The sequence below is a fragment of the Festucalex cinctus genome, chromosome 7 (genome assembly GCF_051991245.1).
Source record: "Festucalex cinctus isolate MCC-2025b chromosome 7, RoL_Fcin_1.0, whole genome shotgun sequence".
Taxonomy (NCBI): Eukaryota; Metazoa; Chordata; class Actinopteri; order Syngnathiformes; family Syngnathidae; genus Festucalex; species Festucalex cinctus.
In genome coordinates, this window is record NC_135417.1 from 9,653,981 (window position 1) to 9,673,103 (window position 19,123).

General features: G+C 44.4%; 2 protein-coding genes across 5 annotated transcripts; one reads left to right on the forward strand and one right to left on the reverse strand.

Moving 5' to 3' along the window:
- Positions 1-492: 492 nt before the first annotated feature.
- On the forward strand, positions 493-5,554 carry LOC144022356 (uncharacterized). The gene is made up of 4 exons (XM_077527089.1): positions 493-782; positions 860-1,500; positions 3,779-3,974; positions 4,369-5,554. Exons 1-4 carry the CDS (start codon positions 620-622, stop codon positions 4,986-4,988), a joined length of 1,620 nt encoding a protein of 539 aa, XP_077383215.1. The 5' UTR covers positions 493-619; the 3' UTR covers positions 4,989-5,554.
- Positions 5,555-9,942: 4,388 nt separating this feature from the next.
- atn1 (atrophin 1) lies at positions 9,943-18,798 on the reverse strand. 4 transcript variants are annotated; one of them, XM_077527718.1, is made up of 10 exons: positions 18,542-18,798; positions 17,205-17,326; positions 17,004-17,105; positions 16,667-16,786; positions 13,735-16,499; positions 13,383-13,599; positions 11,466-12,972; positions 11,198-11,341; positions 10,892-11,072; positions 9,943-10,399 (listed from the first exon to the last, which is right to left on the reverse strand). In XM_077527718.1, exons 2-10 carry the CDS (start codon positions 17,229-17,231, stop codon positions 10,366-10,368), a joined length of 5,097 nt encoding a protein of 1,698 aa, XP_077383844.1. In that variant the 5' UTR covers positions 17,232-17,326; positions 18,542-18,798; the 3' UTR covers positions 9,943-10,365. The 4 variants fall into 4 exon arrangements, 3 of the variants coding, with proteins under 3 accessions (XP_077383844.1, XP_077383843.1, XP_077383845.1); XM_077527717.1 differs by having other exon boundaries at positions 11,174-11,341; XR_013284390.1 differs by lacking the exon at positions 9,943-10,399 and having other exon boundaries at positions 10,923-11,072; positions 11,174-11,354.
- Positions 18,799-19,123: the final 325 nt, after the last annotated feature.

The window sequence follows — 19,123 nt, forward strand, 5'->3', positions numbered from 1 at the left end:
AAAAGGGTACCTTTAATACATTACACTAGTAATTAAATGTCAATAATTAATTCTGACAAGATACCATGATACATGACGCTCAATGTAAATATTTACTAAAACGTTGAAACGTTTTTTAAAATTGAATTTTATTCTTTTATCTGCAGTAATTAATTCCGAGGACAAGTGCATGATACATGATTGGAATGTATTCGTTGTAAATTTTATTAAATAATTATTCAAAATTAATAATCTTCGGGCCAAAATACAATGATTTTGATTGCGCAACCTAAATATTTACCAGTGTTGCTTTAATTTACATTTTATTTGTTTATTTAACTATTAAAATGGATAACTCCCAGGAAAACACCGTAATGCATGATGGGATAACATAAATATCTACCAAAATTTAAATATAAATATATACAAGGATTTACGTCATTGAAATATAAACCATCGTGCAGTTACACCTCCACTACAGGTGGGGCAGCAAATAAATACGTCGTACATTTGTCCGTCGGAAGCTCATTTCCGTATTTACAAGCGGAGCGTGACGTTCAGGGTCCCGTGAAAAAATACGTTTCGGAGGTTCAAATTGGAGCTTTTTTTCCCCCCCTCCTTTCCACTCCAGGCGACCACGATGCTCTCCTTGAAAGCTTTTCTCAACGAGCGGCTCGCGGCCGTAGCAGAGGAGATTTTTGGCGCCGTTGAGAAGACAATAGACGATTACAAAGAGGAGCTTTGCCGCGTGAAGGACTTGGAGATCGGCCGCCTCCGAATGCAGCTGAGGCTTCTCAAGTCAGGTCGGTTTCAATGTCGTCTATAAATCACAAGACGTTGTTTGTCAGTTTTTTTTTTCTAATGTCGTTCTTCTAACTAGATGCATGTAACGGAGCTCAGCTGCAGGAGCACACCCATCATCACCTCCCTCCTCCTTTTCCACCTCCTCCTCCTCCTCAGAAGCATGAGGAGGCAGCATCAGCAGACGTGGAGGCCCCCGAGTCCCAGCACATCGAGGAAGAAGGCAGCAGCAGCAGCTTGGAGCATCCCAATGATGCCACCCAGGTGAAGAAAGAACCGGAGATGAGCCTCAGGGAGTTCTGGCTGGGCCACAGTTCAGAACCTCTGGAGGATCTGGAGTCAGACATTAAAGATTTCATGTCCTCGGCGTCGGGCGTCAGAGCCAGCCTGCACGAGGCCATCTTGCCCTTTCACCTCTATCACGGCGTCGGCGCCGCCGGCGACGAGGGCAGAGAGAAACCCTACAGCTGCTCGGTGTGCGACAAGCGCTTCGGCAACTGCTCCCACCTGGCCGCTCACATCAGGACGCACACGGGCGAGAGGCCCTACAGGTGTGACATCTGCAGGAAGAGCTTCATCACCACCAGCGCGCTCAACAGACACCAGACCATTCACACAGAGGGCAAACACTACGTGTGCATTTACTGCAGCAAGGCCTTCAAATGGATGGAGTCTCTCGGGAGGCATGTGAGAATTGTCCACAAGAGGCCCAACGCGCCTCAATGACCTCAAATGTTGAGCAAAGAAATGTATGTCGTAGTATTTGTCATGTAAGTAGTATTTATTTGGCAGGTGGACTGGTGGTTCGCCCGCTTGCCTCACAGTTCTGAGGTTCTGGGTTTGTGTACTCCACATCCTCTTGCTTCCTCCCGTAGTACCAAAACATGCCTGTTATTGAAGACTGTAAAATCAGTGGTTCTTGAACTTTTTTATTTTATTTTATGTTTTTTAAATATACCCCCTTAAAAAATTGCTTGGCTCTCTAAGTGCCACCATCATGACCCATTTTAAAATGTACTAGAAAGTAGGGATGCATGATAATATCGGTGGCCGATAATTATCGGCAATTATCGACCAATTTGATTTCAAACAGATAAACCAGATAATAGAGAAATCGGCCGATAATTACCGGCGATTATCGACCAATTTGACATCATACAGATAAACCAGATAATAAAGAAATTTGCCGAAAATTATCGGCAATTATCGACCAATTTGGCATCATACAGATGAACCAGATAAAGAAATTTTCCAAAAATTATCGACCAATTTGATTTCATACAGATAAACCAGATAATAAAGAAATTTCACAAATATTATCGGCAATTATCGACCAATTTGGCATCATCCAGATAAACCAGATAATAAAGAAATTTGCCGAAAATTATCGGCAATTAGTGACCAATTTGACATCATACAGATGAACCAGATAAAGAAATTTGCCAAAAATTATCGACCAATTTGATTTCATACAGATAAACCAGATAATAGAGAAATTTGCCGATAATTATCGGCGATTATCGACCAATTTGGCATCATACAGATAAACCAGATAATAAAGAAATTTGCTGATAATTATCGGCGATTATCAACCAATTTGATATCATACAGATCAACCAGATAATAAAGAAATTTGCCAGAAATTATCGGTAATTATCGACCAATTTGATTTCAATTGTATTCAAATTCATTTTGCAAACAGTTATCGGCTCACTTATCGATTATCGACATCGGCACTTTCTAAAATGATTGCTTTATCGGTATCGGTTGAAAATAGCATTATCGTGCATCCCTACTAGAAAGTATATTTAATATTGCTCACCAATGTAACATTATGCACAGTTTGAACATTAACACTGTGTGTGCCACGACGCGGCAGTTAACTAAACTCATTGTCACAAGCAAGCAGTTTGGCAGATAATGAAGAATTCTTTAAAAAGGAAAAAAAAAAGAGCCTAAAGTTGTTTATAGCCACTCCATCTTGAAGTTTACAGTCAAACTAAACATAAAAAAGAGAATTATACGTCAATTTAAAACAACCACGCAGCTTTGCCTTTTTCTAGCTTCATGCTAACGAACAATGCAAAACCCAGGCTAACAAATGGCATCAATAGTTGTTGTGTTGCGCAACAGATGTGTGTGCAGTACAGTACATCAACACTTGTAGACGGATAGCAATTCTTCTTTTGAATTAAAAGTACTTGTGCAGTGTTATCATTCCCATTTGTATGAGTGTGTCCAGTTGTGAGGAAAAATTATTCAATTTAATATCTGTGTCTCCTGTCCTGTGTGTTTACGATGCTGTGACGTTCACCTCCTTGTAGCCTTGCATGAGCCGCGTTCTCATTGGGTACTTTTCGAGGGAGGCGTGCAAATTATGTGTCTTGTCATATTGATGGATTTTGGGTGAGGAAAATGTTAAGAAAATACAATAAACTGTTGAGAGACTGTCATGGTGTTTTGTTTATTTACATTAATATGGTTGCATAAGCCACTCGGAAAAATACTGTACTGTCTTAAATAATCAGTTAAAATATATTGCACATGAAAGTTGATTGTACCTAAATGAACGTGTGGGGGGGCAATTTCAGGTTTAAAATTAATGTTAGTGAATCTTATGGTATTGTCATTAAAAGTTAAATAAGCTAAATTTAGCTTAAAATGTTGAAATTAAGCCTCCATCACAGTTTAAATACTTTATTCTGCTCGTGTACCACTAGTGGTAATTGTATTATTATTATTATTATTTTATTATTATTATTATCATCATTATTATTATTATTATTTTAAGAAAGATAAAGCCCTAGAAATTTCTTAAAAATATTGATTGGACCCTACCGAAATTGTGGAGAATCTACTCCTGTAGTTTCACCTCCGGTCCAGTAGGGGGCAGGAGACGAACGTTCGTTTTACATTTCTACCATATTAGGCAGCTCACTTCCGTGTTTACAAGCGGAGCATGACGTCCGAGTTCTCGTGTAAATACCTAATCTAAAAAAAAAAAAAAAAACTATTTATGTCTCTCAAAATGCTCTCCCTGAAGACGTTTCTCAACGAGAGGCTGGCGGCACTAGCGGAAGAAATATTCAACGCTGTCGAGAGGACAGTCGATGAGTACAGAGAGGAGATTTGCCGCGTGAAGGACTTGGAGATCGGACGCCTCCGAATGCAGTTGAGACTTCTTCCTACAAAAGGTCGCTCGAGTTATTTTAGACGCTAATGTGCGCGTTGTTGTTTTTTTGTTTTTTTTTGGGGTGGGGGGGTTATTTTTTTTCTTCTCTTTTTGGAATGTGGTTTTCATTTTTGTTCTGTGCAGATTGCTTTTTCTTTCATGCTCCTTTCGAACGTGCACAGCAGCACAACCCTTGCTACAGCAAGGCGAAGTGCAATTTTAAATTCACATTGTGTGGTTGATCACCAGCTAGTTTTACTTTTACGTGTTACATGACAAGTTCTTGTAGGCTAAAACGCGGATACTTTCAGGCAGCTAAAAAATGACAGTGCATGCCATATCTGTTTGTTTTAAATGTGTGGGGGGAAAAAAATCACAATCTGTCTCGTTTAATGTTTTTTTTTTTGTCCCATTAGATGAATGTAATGGAGCCCAGCAGCAGGAGTACACCCATCAGCACCTCCCTTCTCCTCCTCGCCCTTCACAGAAACATGAGGAGGCAGCACCAGCAGACATGGAGGCCCCTGAGTCTCAGGACATCGAGGAAGAAGACAGCAATGTGGACTATTCCGATGATGCCGCCCACTGCGCCCAGGTGAAGAAAGAATCAGAGAGGAGCTACGGTGAAGTCTGGCTGGGCCACGGCTCGGAGCCTCCTCTGGAGGATCTGGAGTCGGACGTGCCTTCGGCGTCAGGCGCTGGGCACGACCCCGTACTGCCCTTTCACCTCGATCATGGCGACGACTACGGCGGCGGCGGCATCGAGAAGCCCTACAGCTGCTCGGTTTGCGACAAGCGCTTCAGGAACTGCACACACCTGGCCGCTCACGCGAGGACGCACACGGGCGAGAGGCCGTACATGTGTGACATCTGCAGGAAGAGCTTCGTCACCACCAGCGCCCTCAACAGACACCAGACCATACACACCGAGGGCAAACGCTACGTGTGCGTGTACTGCAATAAAACCTTTAAATGGATGGACTCTCTCGGGAGGCATATGAGAATTGCCCACAAGAGATCGGACTCCCCTCAATGACAAAAATTGTGATTTTTGGGAAACTCTGTAGCTATACAGTACTGCAATTGTGGTACAAGCAAATGAAATAAACAATTGTTTAAAAAAAAAAAAAAAGAAAGGAAGAAACAAAATAATAGTTTACTTAAAAACTGACATGTAGTTCAGAACAGAATAAAGTTAAACATTATATGTTAACACTGAAATCTTCAACCAAATCACATTTTGTCTAAGAAAAGTGCTAGCTTAATGCTAACATATAATGCAGACCCACATAAACGGATAAAGAGGAATTAGCATAGATGCTACGGTAGGTAATTACAAAACTTCACACTACTGCTACTTTAACACAGTGGCATATATTTTCTTTGCTCTCAAGTCGACTCAACAATATATTTGTATTGCTATGATAGCGATGCTGTGGTTTTGTGTTTGGTTTCAGCTCTTGGATATTGCTCTTGTTTTTCTCCTTGTCTCCTGAACCGATGCTGTTTCCGCGCAATCCTGTAGAGGGCAGCAGTGGCGCGTCGCCGTTTGTGTGTGGTATTTGTTTAGAAACGAATAAATCAATTTGAGCTTGAGCTACATTTCCTGGACGACCAAACTTCTTGGAATCAATCGAACATTTAAAAATGGAAATGACGTAAGTTGACCTCTTAATCGATAAGAAAGAAAAAAAAAAAGGTTAAATGTATCTGTTTGTATCGTGTACGGCAGTTTTCCTCTGTCCATTTTGCACGAAAAGATACATTTACTGTAAATTGCTAGCCACTAATTAGCAAATTATGTACCCAGACAACAGTTTGTAGATACGCGTTTTTTCATATTTTTTTGTTTGTTTTGAAAGTCACCCTCTGAGTAAAATTAAAATTCTGAACCCCGCCAAAATTTACTGAAAGGCACACTTGCAAACTGATGAGATTTTACAAGAGTGGCATTGACACAAAATTTTATAAACTTTATATATCTGCTGTATAAAAATATATAGGCTAATAAACTTGTCCAAACTACAATAAAATAAAAAGAAAACAGCATTTATTTTCTTTTTTCCCCCCTTTGCCAAAAATGTTATTTACCAGTGATACATAGTGTGAGTGATTACCATTTTTTAATTTTTTTAATTTTTTTTTTTAATTATGGTTTCTGTACATGATTAGCAGGCTTCGGTAATTTAAATATACAAAATGTTTTGTTTATTCAATAAAACAAATCTGTACAGTGGCTAGCACATTCTCATTTTTTTTCTTTTTTTTAAGTCACTATATGTAAAATAAAGAATAGATAGATATTATGGTTATTTTATTTTTCATAATATTCTCTACAGGTACTTGAGAGCTAACAGCTCTCTTTTACCTTCTCCTATTCTGACATTTCCACAGATGACTTCATAAATTTTCTTAAAGAAATATTAAGAGCGGGATTGAGGTGCAGGCCAGGCCCGTGTTCCAAGATTGTCTACTACAAGGTGTGCATACACACTTAGCGTGTGTGGTTGTACGCTAGGCACATATTTCATCGTATTTACTAATCCTTTTCATTCTTCCATCTGGATAAGCACATTAAGAGTTCTGCCTGGCTGTTATTGTGAAGCGGGGAGGGAAAACACCGCTTACTGACTACTTGCCAGGGATGGTGCAATAGCGCCCAGAAAAAAAATTAAACAAATAGCGAAAGCTAGAGACTGTCACATTGGAAACGGAATGTTTTTTTCTTTTTCATACTTGGTAAATACACGTGAAAGAAAAAAAGTGAAAAGGTGACCTCATCATCTGGTCATGTAAAAGTTGTAGCAGCATTTAGTTCCTCAGTGATTGTGAATTACTTTAACCCTCAAACAAGCTGTCAATGAGGACTTTTGGTCTTCTAGGATCCGCACGTTAATTGACAAGCGTCATTTGTTGGCTTGATGATGAAGTGCTGCCTCCTTCAGTGAAAATACAATGCATGTCCATGTGGGTGGGTAGGAGCGCTTCACAATTGGCACTTTATGTGTGGGGGGGGGGAAAAAACAGCTCAGAATGTTTTCTTGAAGCACTTTATGCTGCTTATGAGCATGTGGGTTTAAAAAATACACACAAAACAGTGTTTTAATTTTGTCATTCATTGCAATTCTTTGTTACTTTTTATGTAGTTTGTATTTATTTTCATTATTACAATTAATAATTATTTAATCATTTCTTCATTTATATAGCTATGCTTCGTTGTTTTTAATTATTATTTTGTAAGCCCTCAAGCCTCCTAAATCAGGCAACATAAAAAAAAAAAAATTCTATCTATCTTGTGGCCACTATTTTTCTACCCTAAAAAAAATCTTAAATTGTTATTTTATTGCCCTTCTTCCCAACCATCCAGTCCCTAATATCATTGCATCATTTTGCAGGTGAGAAAATCTCCAGACAAGCGTCTTCCGCAGCTCCTCAGGCAGGCAAGAGAGCCCTCGTCTGCTACTTGAGATGTGCTACAACGCGTCAAGGTGATCCTCTGGGATTCATCTTCACCGCAATGGAGTGGAGTGGCTGAGAGAGACCGACCCACTCAGCTGCTTCTGTGAGTTGCCTCCTGACGATGAATGAGATGTAGCGCGGGACGCTTTATTCGCTGTCTCTCAACGCAAACACGCGTGCGACACTGACGAGACTGGAAAACGACAGCCGGACTCAAGTCTCATTTCCAGTTTCAGCGGGGCAAACATGCGCCTGCGGAGAAAACGGGCGGTAAATTTAAGGTTTGGTGGCCACGGGGTGACCTTTATCGACTTTGACAGTTCCTCCAGGAGGCAAGTCACGACTGCGGAGCTGTTACGTCAGCTCAAGAATGCGGCCAAATGTTCCTTACATGTCACATCAAACATGTCAACCGAGTGACATCATAACATGTGGACCGTTTAGAGGCTCGCCAAATAATGCTCTTTTTTTTTTTTTTTTTTTTTTTCACCGTCCTTTATATACTAGACCAGGGGTCTGCAACCTGCAGCTCTGGAGCCACATGTGGCTCTTTAGTCCCTTTCCTGTGGATCTCTTAAAAAAAAAAAAAAATAGTTGGAATTAATATTATTATTATTATTATTATTTTTTTTTTTACATATTTATTTTTAGTTTTTAGATAAAATATTCTTTAATCGAATTAGTGATTTAGGTAAAAAATGCATAATTAAATATAAAAAAAAATGTAAAAAAAGTCCACATTTCTAAATTGTCAGAAAAAGAGAGATGAAAGGTAAATGAAAAAGTATTAAAAATTACCTACAAATGTCCGAAAAGTGACCCTAAAAGGTCCAGAAAGGAAGAGGAAAAGCAGAAAATTACCCACAAATATCATGAAATTACAAAAAATGTCAGAGAATTGATAAAAAAAAAAAGGCAGAAAATAATTGCCAAAAAGTCAGAATAAAAAAAAAAAAAAAAGTAGAAAAGAAAACAATTAAAATGTAGCTATAAATTGTCCAAAAACAAAAGAAGAAATCCTGAAAATTACCGTAATTAAATGTCCACAATATTGCGCCCCAAAAATCAGAAAATTTATATAAAAAAAAAAGGCAGAAAAAAAATCCAAAAGCGGAACATGAATCAAATGAATCTCACACTATTTGATGCTGTATAATTTTTCTGTTATAGTGCAGCTCTAATTAGGTCTTGGGCACTCAGTACATTAAACTAACATTAACACACTGTTTCCTTCATCATAATGTTCAAATGCTTTGCAGCTCCAATTTCTTTTGGTGATTGATTTGGCCTAAAATGGCTCTTTTGACAGTAAAGGTTGCTGACCCCTGTATTAGACTAATACTTTGTCCTCAGCACAAAAACAACAAAAATGTGAGCTTTTCTGCGACTAACCAAAAACTAACTGAGAAGCAATTGAATTGAATAGTACAACAAGCACTGTCAGGTTTGTTCGTCGTTCAGTCTCACCTTTCACAATGTCCCTAGCTCTTCCTCACAAAGGACTGACGAAGCCGCGAAGACTATCACGCGCAGATGTGATGTCATCAGATGGAGGGCAATCCCGTTCTTATACATTACATTGACACACTTCGTCAAGGTGACTTTTAATGACGCGCTCGCTGGAAACCGAGCGCATGCCCTACATGCCGTATCCTTCCCGAGCCAGCCTATCCATCATCATCTGAGACTTGATTGCATATTTCAGGCCTTTTTAACCTTTAGCAGACAACGGGGCGAATATATCATGATCACAAAAAAAAAAAAAAAGAGAAGATTGTAGTTTGTTCTGCCACATAATCCCTGCAGTGTCTGAAGGCCTCGTTCAGTGATCCGTGTCCATTTTGAAGGAGGTTCCTCTGGCCGGACGTGGCGAGAAAACACATCACCGCGCCGAGCCTTCAACACAATCCGTAAATCACACTCGCGGCTCCTCCTCCTCCTCCTCCATTTTCCCCTCTTTTCTTTTCATTTTTTTTTTTTTTACAGTTCACTATGGAATGCCAGCTCTACAGGGCGGCTGCTGTTCAATGGAGCAACTCAACTCCCTTGCCTCGCACTCATCCCATGTGTCTCCTATTAGCCACACTCGCCAAGAGAGAGGAGGGGTTCGACTAGTGGTGGTTGGGGGGGGCAGAGTGAGTCCAAAAGGGGGAGGGGGAGCCGCATGAGGAATTTGATATGCTTTGTGCATGAGTGACTTGTATAAAACAAAGACGGCGAGGAGTACGTGGGACACACGTGCACAAGTAAAAACATAGCAAAAAAAAAAAAAAAGAGAGAGAATTTATTCCCAGATTTTTTTTTTCTCGCTTTCATTTGCATCTTGTTTCACAAGGTCAATTTAAAATAAAAATCAAGACTGACAGTCATACCATGAAAATGTAAAAAAATAATACAAATAATATGTACTGTATATATAATTATATCATTATCAACAAACAGACGACATAATAATAATAACAATACTTTTGTAAACAGAACATTAAAAGGCTGGTCTCATGCATATAGAACCCTCAGATACAAATGAGGGCTTTTTTTTTTTTTTTTTTTTTTTTTTTACTAAAATGAAGAACCAAAAGTTCCACCAGATTAATTTCCTAAAGCTACATGCAATGACATTAAAATGACTCATGTACACATTCCATCCGGCATCAAGTATTTTACACATAACTGTACCTCATTCTATTGCTGCCCCCATCTAAGTCATATACTGTACAGAGCACAATACAAAACATGACTGAAGTTCAAGAACACAATGCAGGAAAAGAGTCTGGAACTTCAACGGGGTGCACTTGACAGGGACCAAATGTCAGTTCCCCCGTCCGGCTTTGTTGTCAGTCTTTGTCTCGTCATAGTTTTTAGTGCTTTTATCGTCCTTTGTTTTGTTTAAAGTTTGCGCACGTTCTCCCTTTTTTTTTCTCCCCCTCCGCGCCACTCCTTCTTGGGCCCCTCCCTCACAGGGTCTTGTCACTCTCTTTCTTCAGGTGACTGAAAGGTCAAAGGAGAACATGTATTAATTTTAAAGTCAGGACTTTTATACGTTGCGATCTTTCGCTTCACGCAATTTATTCCGTGATACGTGAAACTTCAAATCGCACAAAAAAAAGAGAGCACTTTTTAAAGCATTGAGTTAAAAATTGCCTGTGATCGAGAAACTTAGCTTCAGTGATTCTCAAAGTATGGTACAATAACCACTAGTGGTACGTGGGCTCCCTCTAGTGGTACGCAAAAGAATAACTGTATTAGATGTTCAAACTGCGTAACGTTAACTCATTTGCTCCCAAAAACGTATAAAAACGATTTATTGATTTCACTGTCAATAAATTCTGCTTTCATTGTGGAATGCTAAATATCGCCACCTATAGGGTTGGAGTGGATATCAGCTCGGCAAGTCTTAATTGTTTGGCGTTGACAGAGGGATACAGGTCTTTTTGGATTTTGGATTATGTCAGGAATTGATCATAAGCACAAACAACATACCTGTAGTACTCGTCCTGGGTGAGTGAGTGGTGGTGATGGTGGTGAATCCACTGTTGTTCCAGGGCCAGTCTCTGGATCTGCAGCTCTGCGCTCTGGGCCTGCTGCATGGCCTGGAGCTGATGGGCTGCCGACATGGGACCAGTGAGGGAGGACGGTTGGGGCATGTCACGGAAAGGAGCACCTGGGAGAAGTGTCCCGGATTGCAAAATCATCAGCATCCCCGCCAAAATATTCTCTATAAACTCTAAGGACTGTTTTGAGAGTAAAAAAGTGAGCGAGTACATGGACGAGGAGTCTTCTCCTCACCAAACAGCTGTTGGCGAAGCACCTCGCTGTCAGTGAGGGGGTGAGCCAGGATGGGGGTGCCTATTGTCGCTCCTGGGTAAGGAAGTCGCGCCAAAGGAGACCCTGACGCCAGCGGGTCCATCAGGGGGTGAACCCCGCCCGCCGCTAGATGCCAATGATGTAATAGGAAATAAAGGAGATATTTAATAGGAGCCAAAGAAACAGCAAACACTGAAAATATAAATTATATAAACTCAAACAAGTTAGCATAGTTAGTAGCAGTGGGTACCTGTGTCTTGTTGGTGTAGGTGAAGGTGCGAGTGGATGTGGGAATGCTGGTGGTGATGGGGCGTCACATTCAGCATCTGGACACGACCCATATTTTCTCCTCCACTTCCTCCACCTGTTCCTCCTCCGTTTGTGTTGCCTCCTCCTGCTCCTCCTCCTCCTCCTCCACTTCCTCCCCTTTCTCTCTCCCTCTCTCGCTCACGCTCCCTGTCCGCAAAAGCTGGCAACGTTGCTCTGTCCCGTTCCCTTTCCCGCTCCCGTTCTCCGCTGCGGTCTCGCTCAAAGGATGCCGGTGACCGAGCGGGAGGTGGGTAAGACTCGGAAGTGGCTGGGGCTGACGGTTGATGAGAGGACAGGGAACTCGGAAAAGAAGAATTGGGGACTGGGTGATGAATTGAGGTGGCGTTGGAGGTTGGCGGAGCAGGTGGAGGAGGTGGAGCCGCTGGAGGTGCAGCGGGGGCTGCAGGGGGTGGGGCGGCAAGAGGTGGAGCAGATGAAGGGTGAGAAGGGTGCGAAGGTGGTAGGAGTGACGAAGGAGGTGGATTGGACAGGGACTGCGGGGCAGGAGGGTTTGGAGGTCGAGTTACTGGGGCCAGTGTCGGGTTCTGAAGGTGTGGCGGGCCGGTTGGAGCTGGGGGAGGAGGAGTGCAATAGAGTGACACCTCATTAGATCCTGCTCCACCTCCCCCAAGGAGCAATGAGTGGGCATGTGCATGGGTATGGGCATTGGCATGGGAATGAGAGTGCGCAAGGGCAAGAGCTGCAGGATCATGTATGGACCCAGGTGGGTAGACCCGTTCATCACTCTTAAACTCAAATCCTGGTTTCATGCGATCCCGGTGAGCAGCAACTGTATGAGGAAAGCCAACTCCTCCTAATCCCGAAGACCCAAGTCCTCCAGGTACTGGTCCTCCTCCCACCCCAGGGTGGCCCCCAATACCTGGGCCGCCTTCCAGGCTACCGCCATACAGAAAGCCCAAAATGGCTGCTGCTGTTGCAGCATCTGGAGGTAGGTGATGAGGATGGCCTATTGCATGATTTTGGAATTGGGGAAGAAAGAATGAGGGATGGACATGAGGATGCCCGTGATGAATTTGAGGGTGATGTGCTTGGGCCCGACTTGCTGCCCCAAGGGGAGACATTGCATGAGGGCGAGCATACTCGCTAAGGGTTCTTAGTGCTGGGGTGTCTGGACCTAGATAAGGACCTCCTATACCGATTCCCAGAGCACCCTGATGGCCCCCAACTACTGCTGATGCTCCTGCCATGGATGGAAGGAGAAGAGAGTGTGGGATAGAGTGAGAGAGGCTGGGATGGAGGTGGTGTGTCGGAGGAAGGTGAGCATGTGGATGTGATGGATGATGCTGAACGTGATGTGAGGGGTGAGCGCCCGGGTTGCCCGGACAGGAGGAAGACGACGAAGGATCGAGGATGATGGAAGACGAAGAGGGAAAGAAGAGGGACGATCCCTGGCGAGCCGCTGCATTGGCATTGGCATCTTTTTGTTGCTATAGAGAGAACAAAATAGGATCTTTACCACATTGTGAAATCCCTTGAATCTGGTGTCACTGTCCTCTTGCTATGTTGTGTTACTATATCTAACCTTTAATCAAGACATTGTATTACTTTGTTTAGCATGCATCTCTATCCATGGCCATCAGACCATTCACCATCTTGGGACAAAGAGTGAAAACAGGCTTTAAACTATGAACAACGTAGATGTATTTGTAAATATCAGTGCTTTATGACGTGTATAATGTGTAAAAAATGTATATTTATTGTTGTTGCATATCTTACTACTTATCAAAAGCAGAGGGGAACATAAACAGAATACTAGCAACATGTAAATACCCATTCTTCACTATGAAATTCTTTCCTGAACAAACAGTAATTACACACGACAGGTTTTCAAGCTTACCTGTAGATGGCGATCCAGCTCCCTCTCCCGCTCCCGCTCCCTTTCTCGTTCTCTCTCTTTTTCTCTGATGTCTCTGGCACGTTGCTCAACCTCCCTCCGAGCTCTTTCTATCACCTCATTCCTCTTCTTCCACAATTTGGAGCCGTCCAATGGAACAAAGAGGACATCGCTGCGGGCACATGAGTTGCCGCTACCGCGGTCAAGAACTTTGTGAAACCTGGACAAGTGACACATTGATGCAGTACATCATTAAACTACTAGAAGTCAATACCTCGGTCATTGCGACCCGTCTAAACTGAAGTGGGGGACAAATAACAAAAGGAAACACTAACAAACGTCATTTCGACATTACCTTGCTGACTGGCTAGCGTGGATAGGAATGTCCACAGGCTTTGGTTCAGGAGACGGACTTCTCAACACCGGTGGTGGACTTTCACTCTCTTCCCTGTCTTCTAACGGCTCCTCTTTAATGACAGGGGTTGGGGGCGGGCCAGAATCTGAATGGCCGTCTCCACCGGGATGCGATAAGTTAGGGGCAGGTGTTGGAACACTGTTTGTGAGTGGTGGAGGGCCCTTAGAGACATTCTGAGGTGATTGGGAGTTAGTATTGCTGTTAGTGGGTGTGCCACTGTTGCTGTTGCTATTAGCCAGGCTATTGCCACTGCTTCCATTGGAGTGGTATGTTCCACTGAAGGTAGGGTGGCTATTCAAGGTGCCATGCAAAGGGGAAGGGCGGCATCCAGGTGAACAGCTGGAAGAAACACCAGGCCCAGGAAGTGGCATGTTGGGTGCGGAGGTGGATCCAGGAGGAAAAGACGAAAAACCTGCTATCTGATTAGTCGATGGGCTGGGAAGTGGTGATACATGTGTTGGAGGAGTCTGGGCAGATGACTGGTAGAGTTGGGGGCGAACATTGGGTGCCATACCTGGTGGGAGTTGCTGGGTATGAGAAGATTGGGATGGGGGTAAAGACGGTTGCGGTGGTGCAGGGGGATAGGTAGCATTTGGAGGGTGTCCGTGACTGGTTGAGGATGGAGAGAGAGCAGGAGGTTGATTTGGACCTCCACGGTTTTGGTATAGTGTAGACTCTCGCAGGCTTGACTCTCTCTCTCTTTCTCTTGGTCCAGACTGGTAATGGGGATGAGAAGGATGAGGATTTTGGATTCCACCAGGCCCTGAAAACTCTCTTACGAGATTAGAAGTAACGCCAGGTGGGCTGAGATAATCTCTATTAGTTCCAGTGGAGGGAGGTCCCCCTGCATTGAACTCTTTCCCACCAGTGGGAGGATACTCTCTGTGAAAAGGGTCAGCGGCAGAGGAAGGGGTTTGTGCCTGGTCCATGGGAGGAGGAAACTCCCGACTGGCTAAGTTTGTGGGATGTGAGTGTGGGGGTAGGGACGAATGAGCTGGATGGTTATTGTTGTTTTGGGGTGATGCCGGTGGGTCTCGGTTTTGCATGGGGTTTACAGGTAGTCCATTATTTGAACTTAGATGGTTTCCTTGGGAAATTGAGTTGTTGCTTGGGTTGCAGTTTCCACCAACTTCTCTTGTTTGTCCTCCAAACTCACCCCATCTGCCTCTATCTTTGTCTCTTGGATGGCCCCCTCCAGCTCCGTTGGAGCTAAACTCTCTACTCTGACTTTGGTTTGGCATGGAAAACTCTCTTCCTGTATCACGTTCCCTGTCTTGCTCTCTGTCACGGAAAGCTGGAACAAAGTCTTTTCTATCAGGACCAATGTTAGAAGGTCCATCTCTTCCAGAGCCTTGGAATTCTCGATTCGGACCCACGGAAAGACCTGAAAACTCCCTGCCTTGGATGTTGTTTGGGCCACCATTATTACCCCCACCAGTAGTATTGATGTTGTTACCTATGGGAGCAGAAAACTCCCTGTTAAGCTCCCTCGCTACACACTCACCCCTCACTCCCCTCTCCCTGTCTCCTGGGGGCCCCCTCTCTCTGTCCCCTCCCCCTCCAGCATACCTGGGAAGGTACTCCCTGTGGGGGTGAGGGTGTGGATGGGGGAGGTAAGAGGAGTGTCGAGAGGAAGGGTTGTAAACAGAGGGAAGTTGCTGTTGCTGCACTGGGGGCTGATGCTGGTGTGGGTGATGGTTGCCAGGGTAACGGGCGTATCCCCAACTCCCCTGGCAACCAGTTGCTGTGCCACCCTGCCAGCTGGGGGAGCTGTAATGATGTGGGTGGGTGTTGGTTTGAGTTTGGGGTTGTGATTGGGACTGTGGCTGGGGCCCAGTCTGCAAGAGAGAAGGAGGCGTGGACTGGGCCTTGTCCAGGTGCTTTTCTGCCTTTTCCATTTTGTCTCTTTCTATTTTAACCTCAGGGGGAAGATTTTGTCCCCCAAGCTCCAGCGGTTTTAGGGCAGGTGGAGGAGGAAGAGGTGGGGGCAAAGAGTGGGGAATGCCGGGGCTGTTATGGGAAAAATCTCCACCTGCAGCAGATGTCTTTGTCACACATTGTGTGTTGGCTTTGGAATTCATTCTATTGCCACTAGGCACTGCGTCAGTGCCTGTTGGTCCACCATACTCCACTTTAGACATTAGTTTGGAGTCCAGGGAGAAATACGACTTCCTCCCGCCAGTGCTGTCATTTGAAGAAGAATCCCCAGCGCCACGAACCGAGGAATTGAGCCCAGAGGAGGGGCAAGGATGGATAGGCTTAAGTGCACAGTCCTCAATTCGTGCTTCTGTATCCGTCTTTTGTTCGTCTCCGCAGGGATCCTCCCCTCTCCGCTCCCGTAGCGTCCTTCTGTCCTCTGCGGACGCGCTTCCCGCTCCTCCATCTTTACTTTTCTCCCGTTCCCTCTCTCCTTGCTTTGGTGAGTCTGGGCCCTCAGAATCAGAGTCGAGGCTACCCAGGGGGGAAGCGGAGAGACTCGGGGATGAGGAACGATTGTCCTGGTCGATGTCCCGCCCGCTGCTCAAGCTGCTGCTGCTATTCGCCAGGCTCCCGACAACTGAACTCCTGCTGCCCTGGGATTGGCCGTCCTCATTGTCACTCTCGCGGGATTGGCTGGCCACAGAGGTGGGAGGCGGGACAGCAGAGGGAGCCAAGCTGTCAGCGGTGTGTGTTGATGTTGGAGGATTCGGGGTGGCTGCCGAATCCTGACAAGAAAAGATCATTTGTTTATCAAGTTTAAAAAAAAAAATCAATGCTGTGAAAGGATCTATTGCCAGAGCATATTTCTTCATGGCAAAAATAACTCCCTGTTGGTCAAACACATGAATTATTTCCAGCTTTATATAACAGGCTGATGAAATGTAAGACAAACCTGAACTTTCTGCCTTTTTGCGGGAGACACAAGTTCCTCCCCCTCGCTCTCCGATGAATCATGGCCTTGTGATCTGCGACTGAAGCGATTCCCAGCCAGTTCCTCACCGCCACCTCTTGGCTACAACGATACAATACTTTGATTTCTTCCATTATGCGTTTGAATACCTAACATCTGTGTTTAGACCCTGTCATGTACATGCCTATACATCAAACATGCGTCCTCACAGGTGTTTAAGTTATAAACGGACTATGGGACATCACCGACTTTTCAAGGGTGCCGGTCTGTACTCATGTGCACACATGTAGTAAGCTGAAATACAAAGAGGGTGTAATACCGTCTGTCTATCGTTGCGCTCAGGGCGAGTGGGGCTGGCATGCGGGCGTCGACCCCTCCTCTCCTCACTCGCTCCCCGCCGCCGCCCACTGCGTATGGGCACCTGCAAGGCCAGAACAAGGTGTTGAAACCGGATGTGGAGAGGGCGAGTGGTCCAGTAATGAACTTCTTAAGTAAATATTTGCATGTGCTTTGCGCATACCGATTCCTTGTGTGTCCGTGTTTTCATGACTTCTTCTTTATGGCGTCCATTTTACCACACAAGCCATTTGTATGCACTGAATAGGTTGCTTCTGCGGTTGCTTGCTCGCTCAACTGATAGACCTGAAAAGGATCATAAACAAAAGAAGGCCTTATTGGGTCTTTGGACTCAAATGCTGATTTTTTTCAAGACATGGAATCACAAGGGGGATACCTTGGTCGCTCTCGAAATAGAATTGCACACCATGTGCGCCCAGGAAGAATTTGCGCCATTGTGTTTAAACATGTAATTTACAACGGCAAAAGCCTCGTTTCAGCATTTGAATTCCCGGCATGTCCCGCTCCACACCAACGCCACTGCTTTTCACTGCTGCTCTAAAACAAGTCACACGCCGGCCAAAAACCTACTGGCACACATCGAAGGTTTGGCCACCAAAGAACACTTGATATTAGGCGTGCGTACACGCACACTGTCCGGCAAATGGAAGCCACTCCCCCTACCACCCCGCTGTCTCCCTTTCACCACAACATCCCTAACCCTCAGCCACTTGTGGTTAACCCACATGACCTGGTTATGACTGGCAAGCCTCACATGCTCATTTCCCACTGCGAGAATAGTCGTTTGTGAGGAAAAAAAAAAAAAGATGGCCGCATCCATTCATTCATGCCACGGTGAAAAACGGCCGATGTAATTTGAATGAGGGATATAAATAGTGTGCCCTGCCAGATGGGGAAACTTGTCATTTTTAGTAGGCGTGCGTGTGTACAAACATCGTCCGCAGCAGCAGCAGAAGCGCTACACATGACTATGCATTAATTATTAGTGCATGCTGCAGTGACTAAGTCGATAAGACCCACACAATCAAAAAAAAAAAAAAAGATGGAACACACGTGTTTATGGGCCCACTCTACATGAATAAGGACAGATGCATGACGCATGATACAGGTGGCTGCCCTGACATTGGCCACACTGGTCATGAACTTGCAAAAAAAAAAAACAATACAGTAATGATCCCACTGCAGTGTAATTGATACACACGCGTGCAAAAGCAGCTCGCCAGGAGCACCACATGCATGGATGAGAGGATTGAGAATGGCGGAATGATTGCATCTAGCATCGGCTCGCCCCTCTTCAATTTGATTTATTTTTTTTTGCTTTGCAGGAATGTGGTCGTCATCTTGAACGCAGCACTGGGATGACAATAGAAGAAAAAAAAAAGGGGGGGGGGGGCAATGATGGTGGTGTAGATTCCAAAACACCCAGCATAAGCATGCATTATATTGCACCCCCATGCCCCCCCACACACCCCCGCACCCCCTCCCCTTAATTGTGCTTACCTTTAATATCCAGCGATGCGTGCTGCTGCCGCCGCTGCTGCTTCTCTCGCTCCCCCCTTTTCCTTCCTCGCCCTCCTTTTTGTCGCCTTTTCTCGCAACGCGCGCCGCCTCATGTTGCACACATACAAAAAAAAAAAAAAGAAAGAAAAAAGAAAAAGCAGCAGCGCCCGGGCAATAGCAACAATGCGGCTGAAATCTTCTTGGTAGCGGCGTGGAAAAAACTGAACTGTACAAATTGATGCGTATGTGCGCTCGCCTCTTCCCCACCCCCTTTTTTTTTTTTTTTTTTTTTGCCTTAGCCCCCCTCCTCTTCCCCACCTACCCCCCTCTTCCTCCAAGACGACTTTTTATATATATATATTTATATACCTCTGCCTGGCTCTGCTAGAGGCAATGGAGAGAGGGATGAGAAAGAGAGAGAGAGAGAGGAAGGCGTGATTTGAATAAGGAGACTCAGAAGAAAAAGGGGGAGACGAAAAGGAGGACTGGGAAGGGGGGCGGCCACCTTTACAGTCGACTAAATATTGATATATGGCTTGTAAATAAGAAAATAGTGTTTGCTTTTTAAATCACGATTTAGTT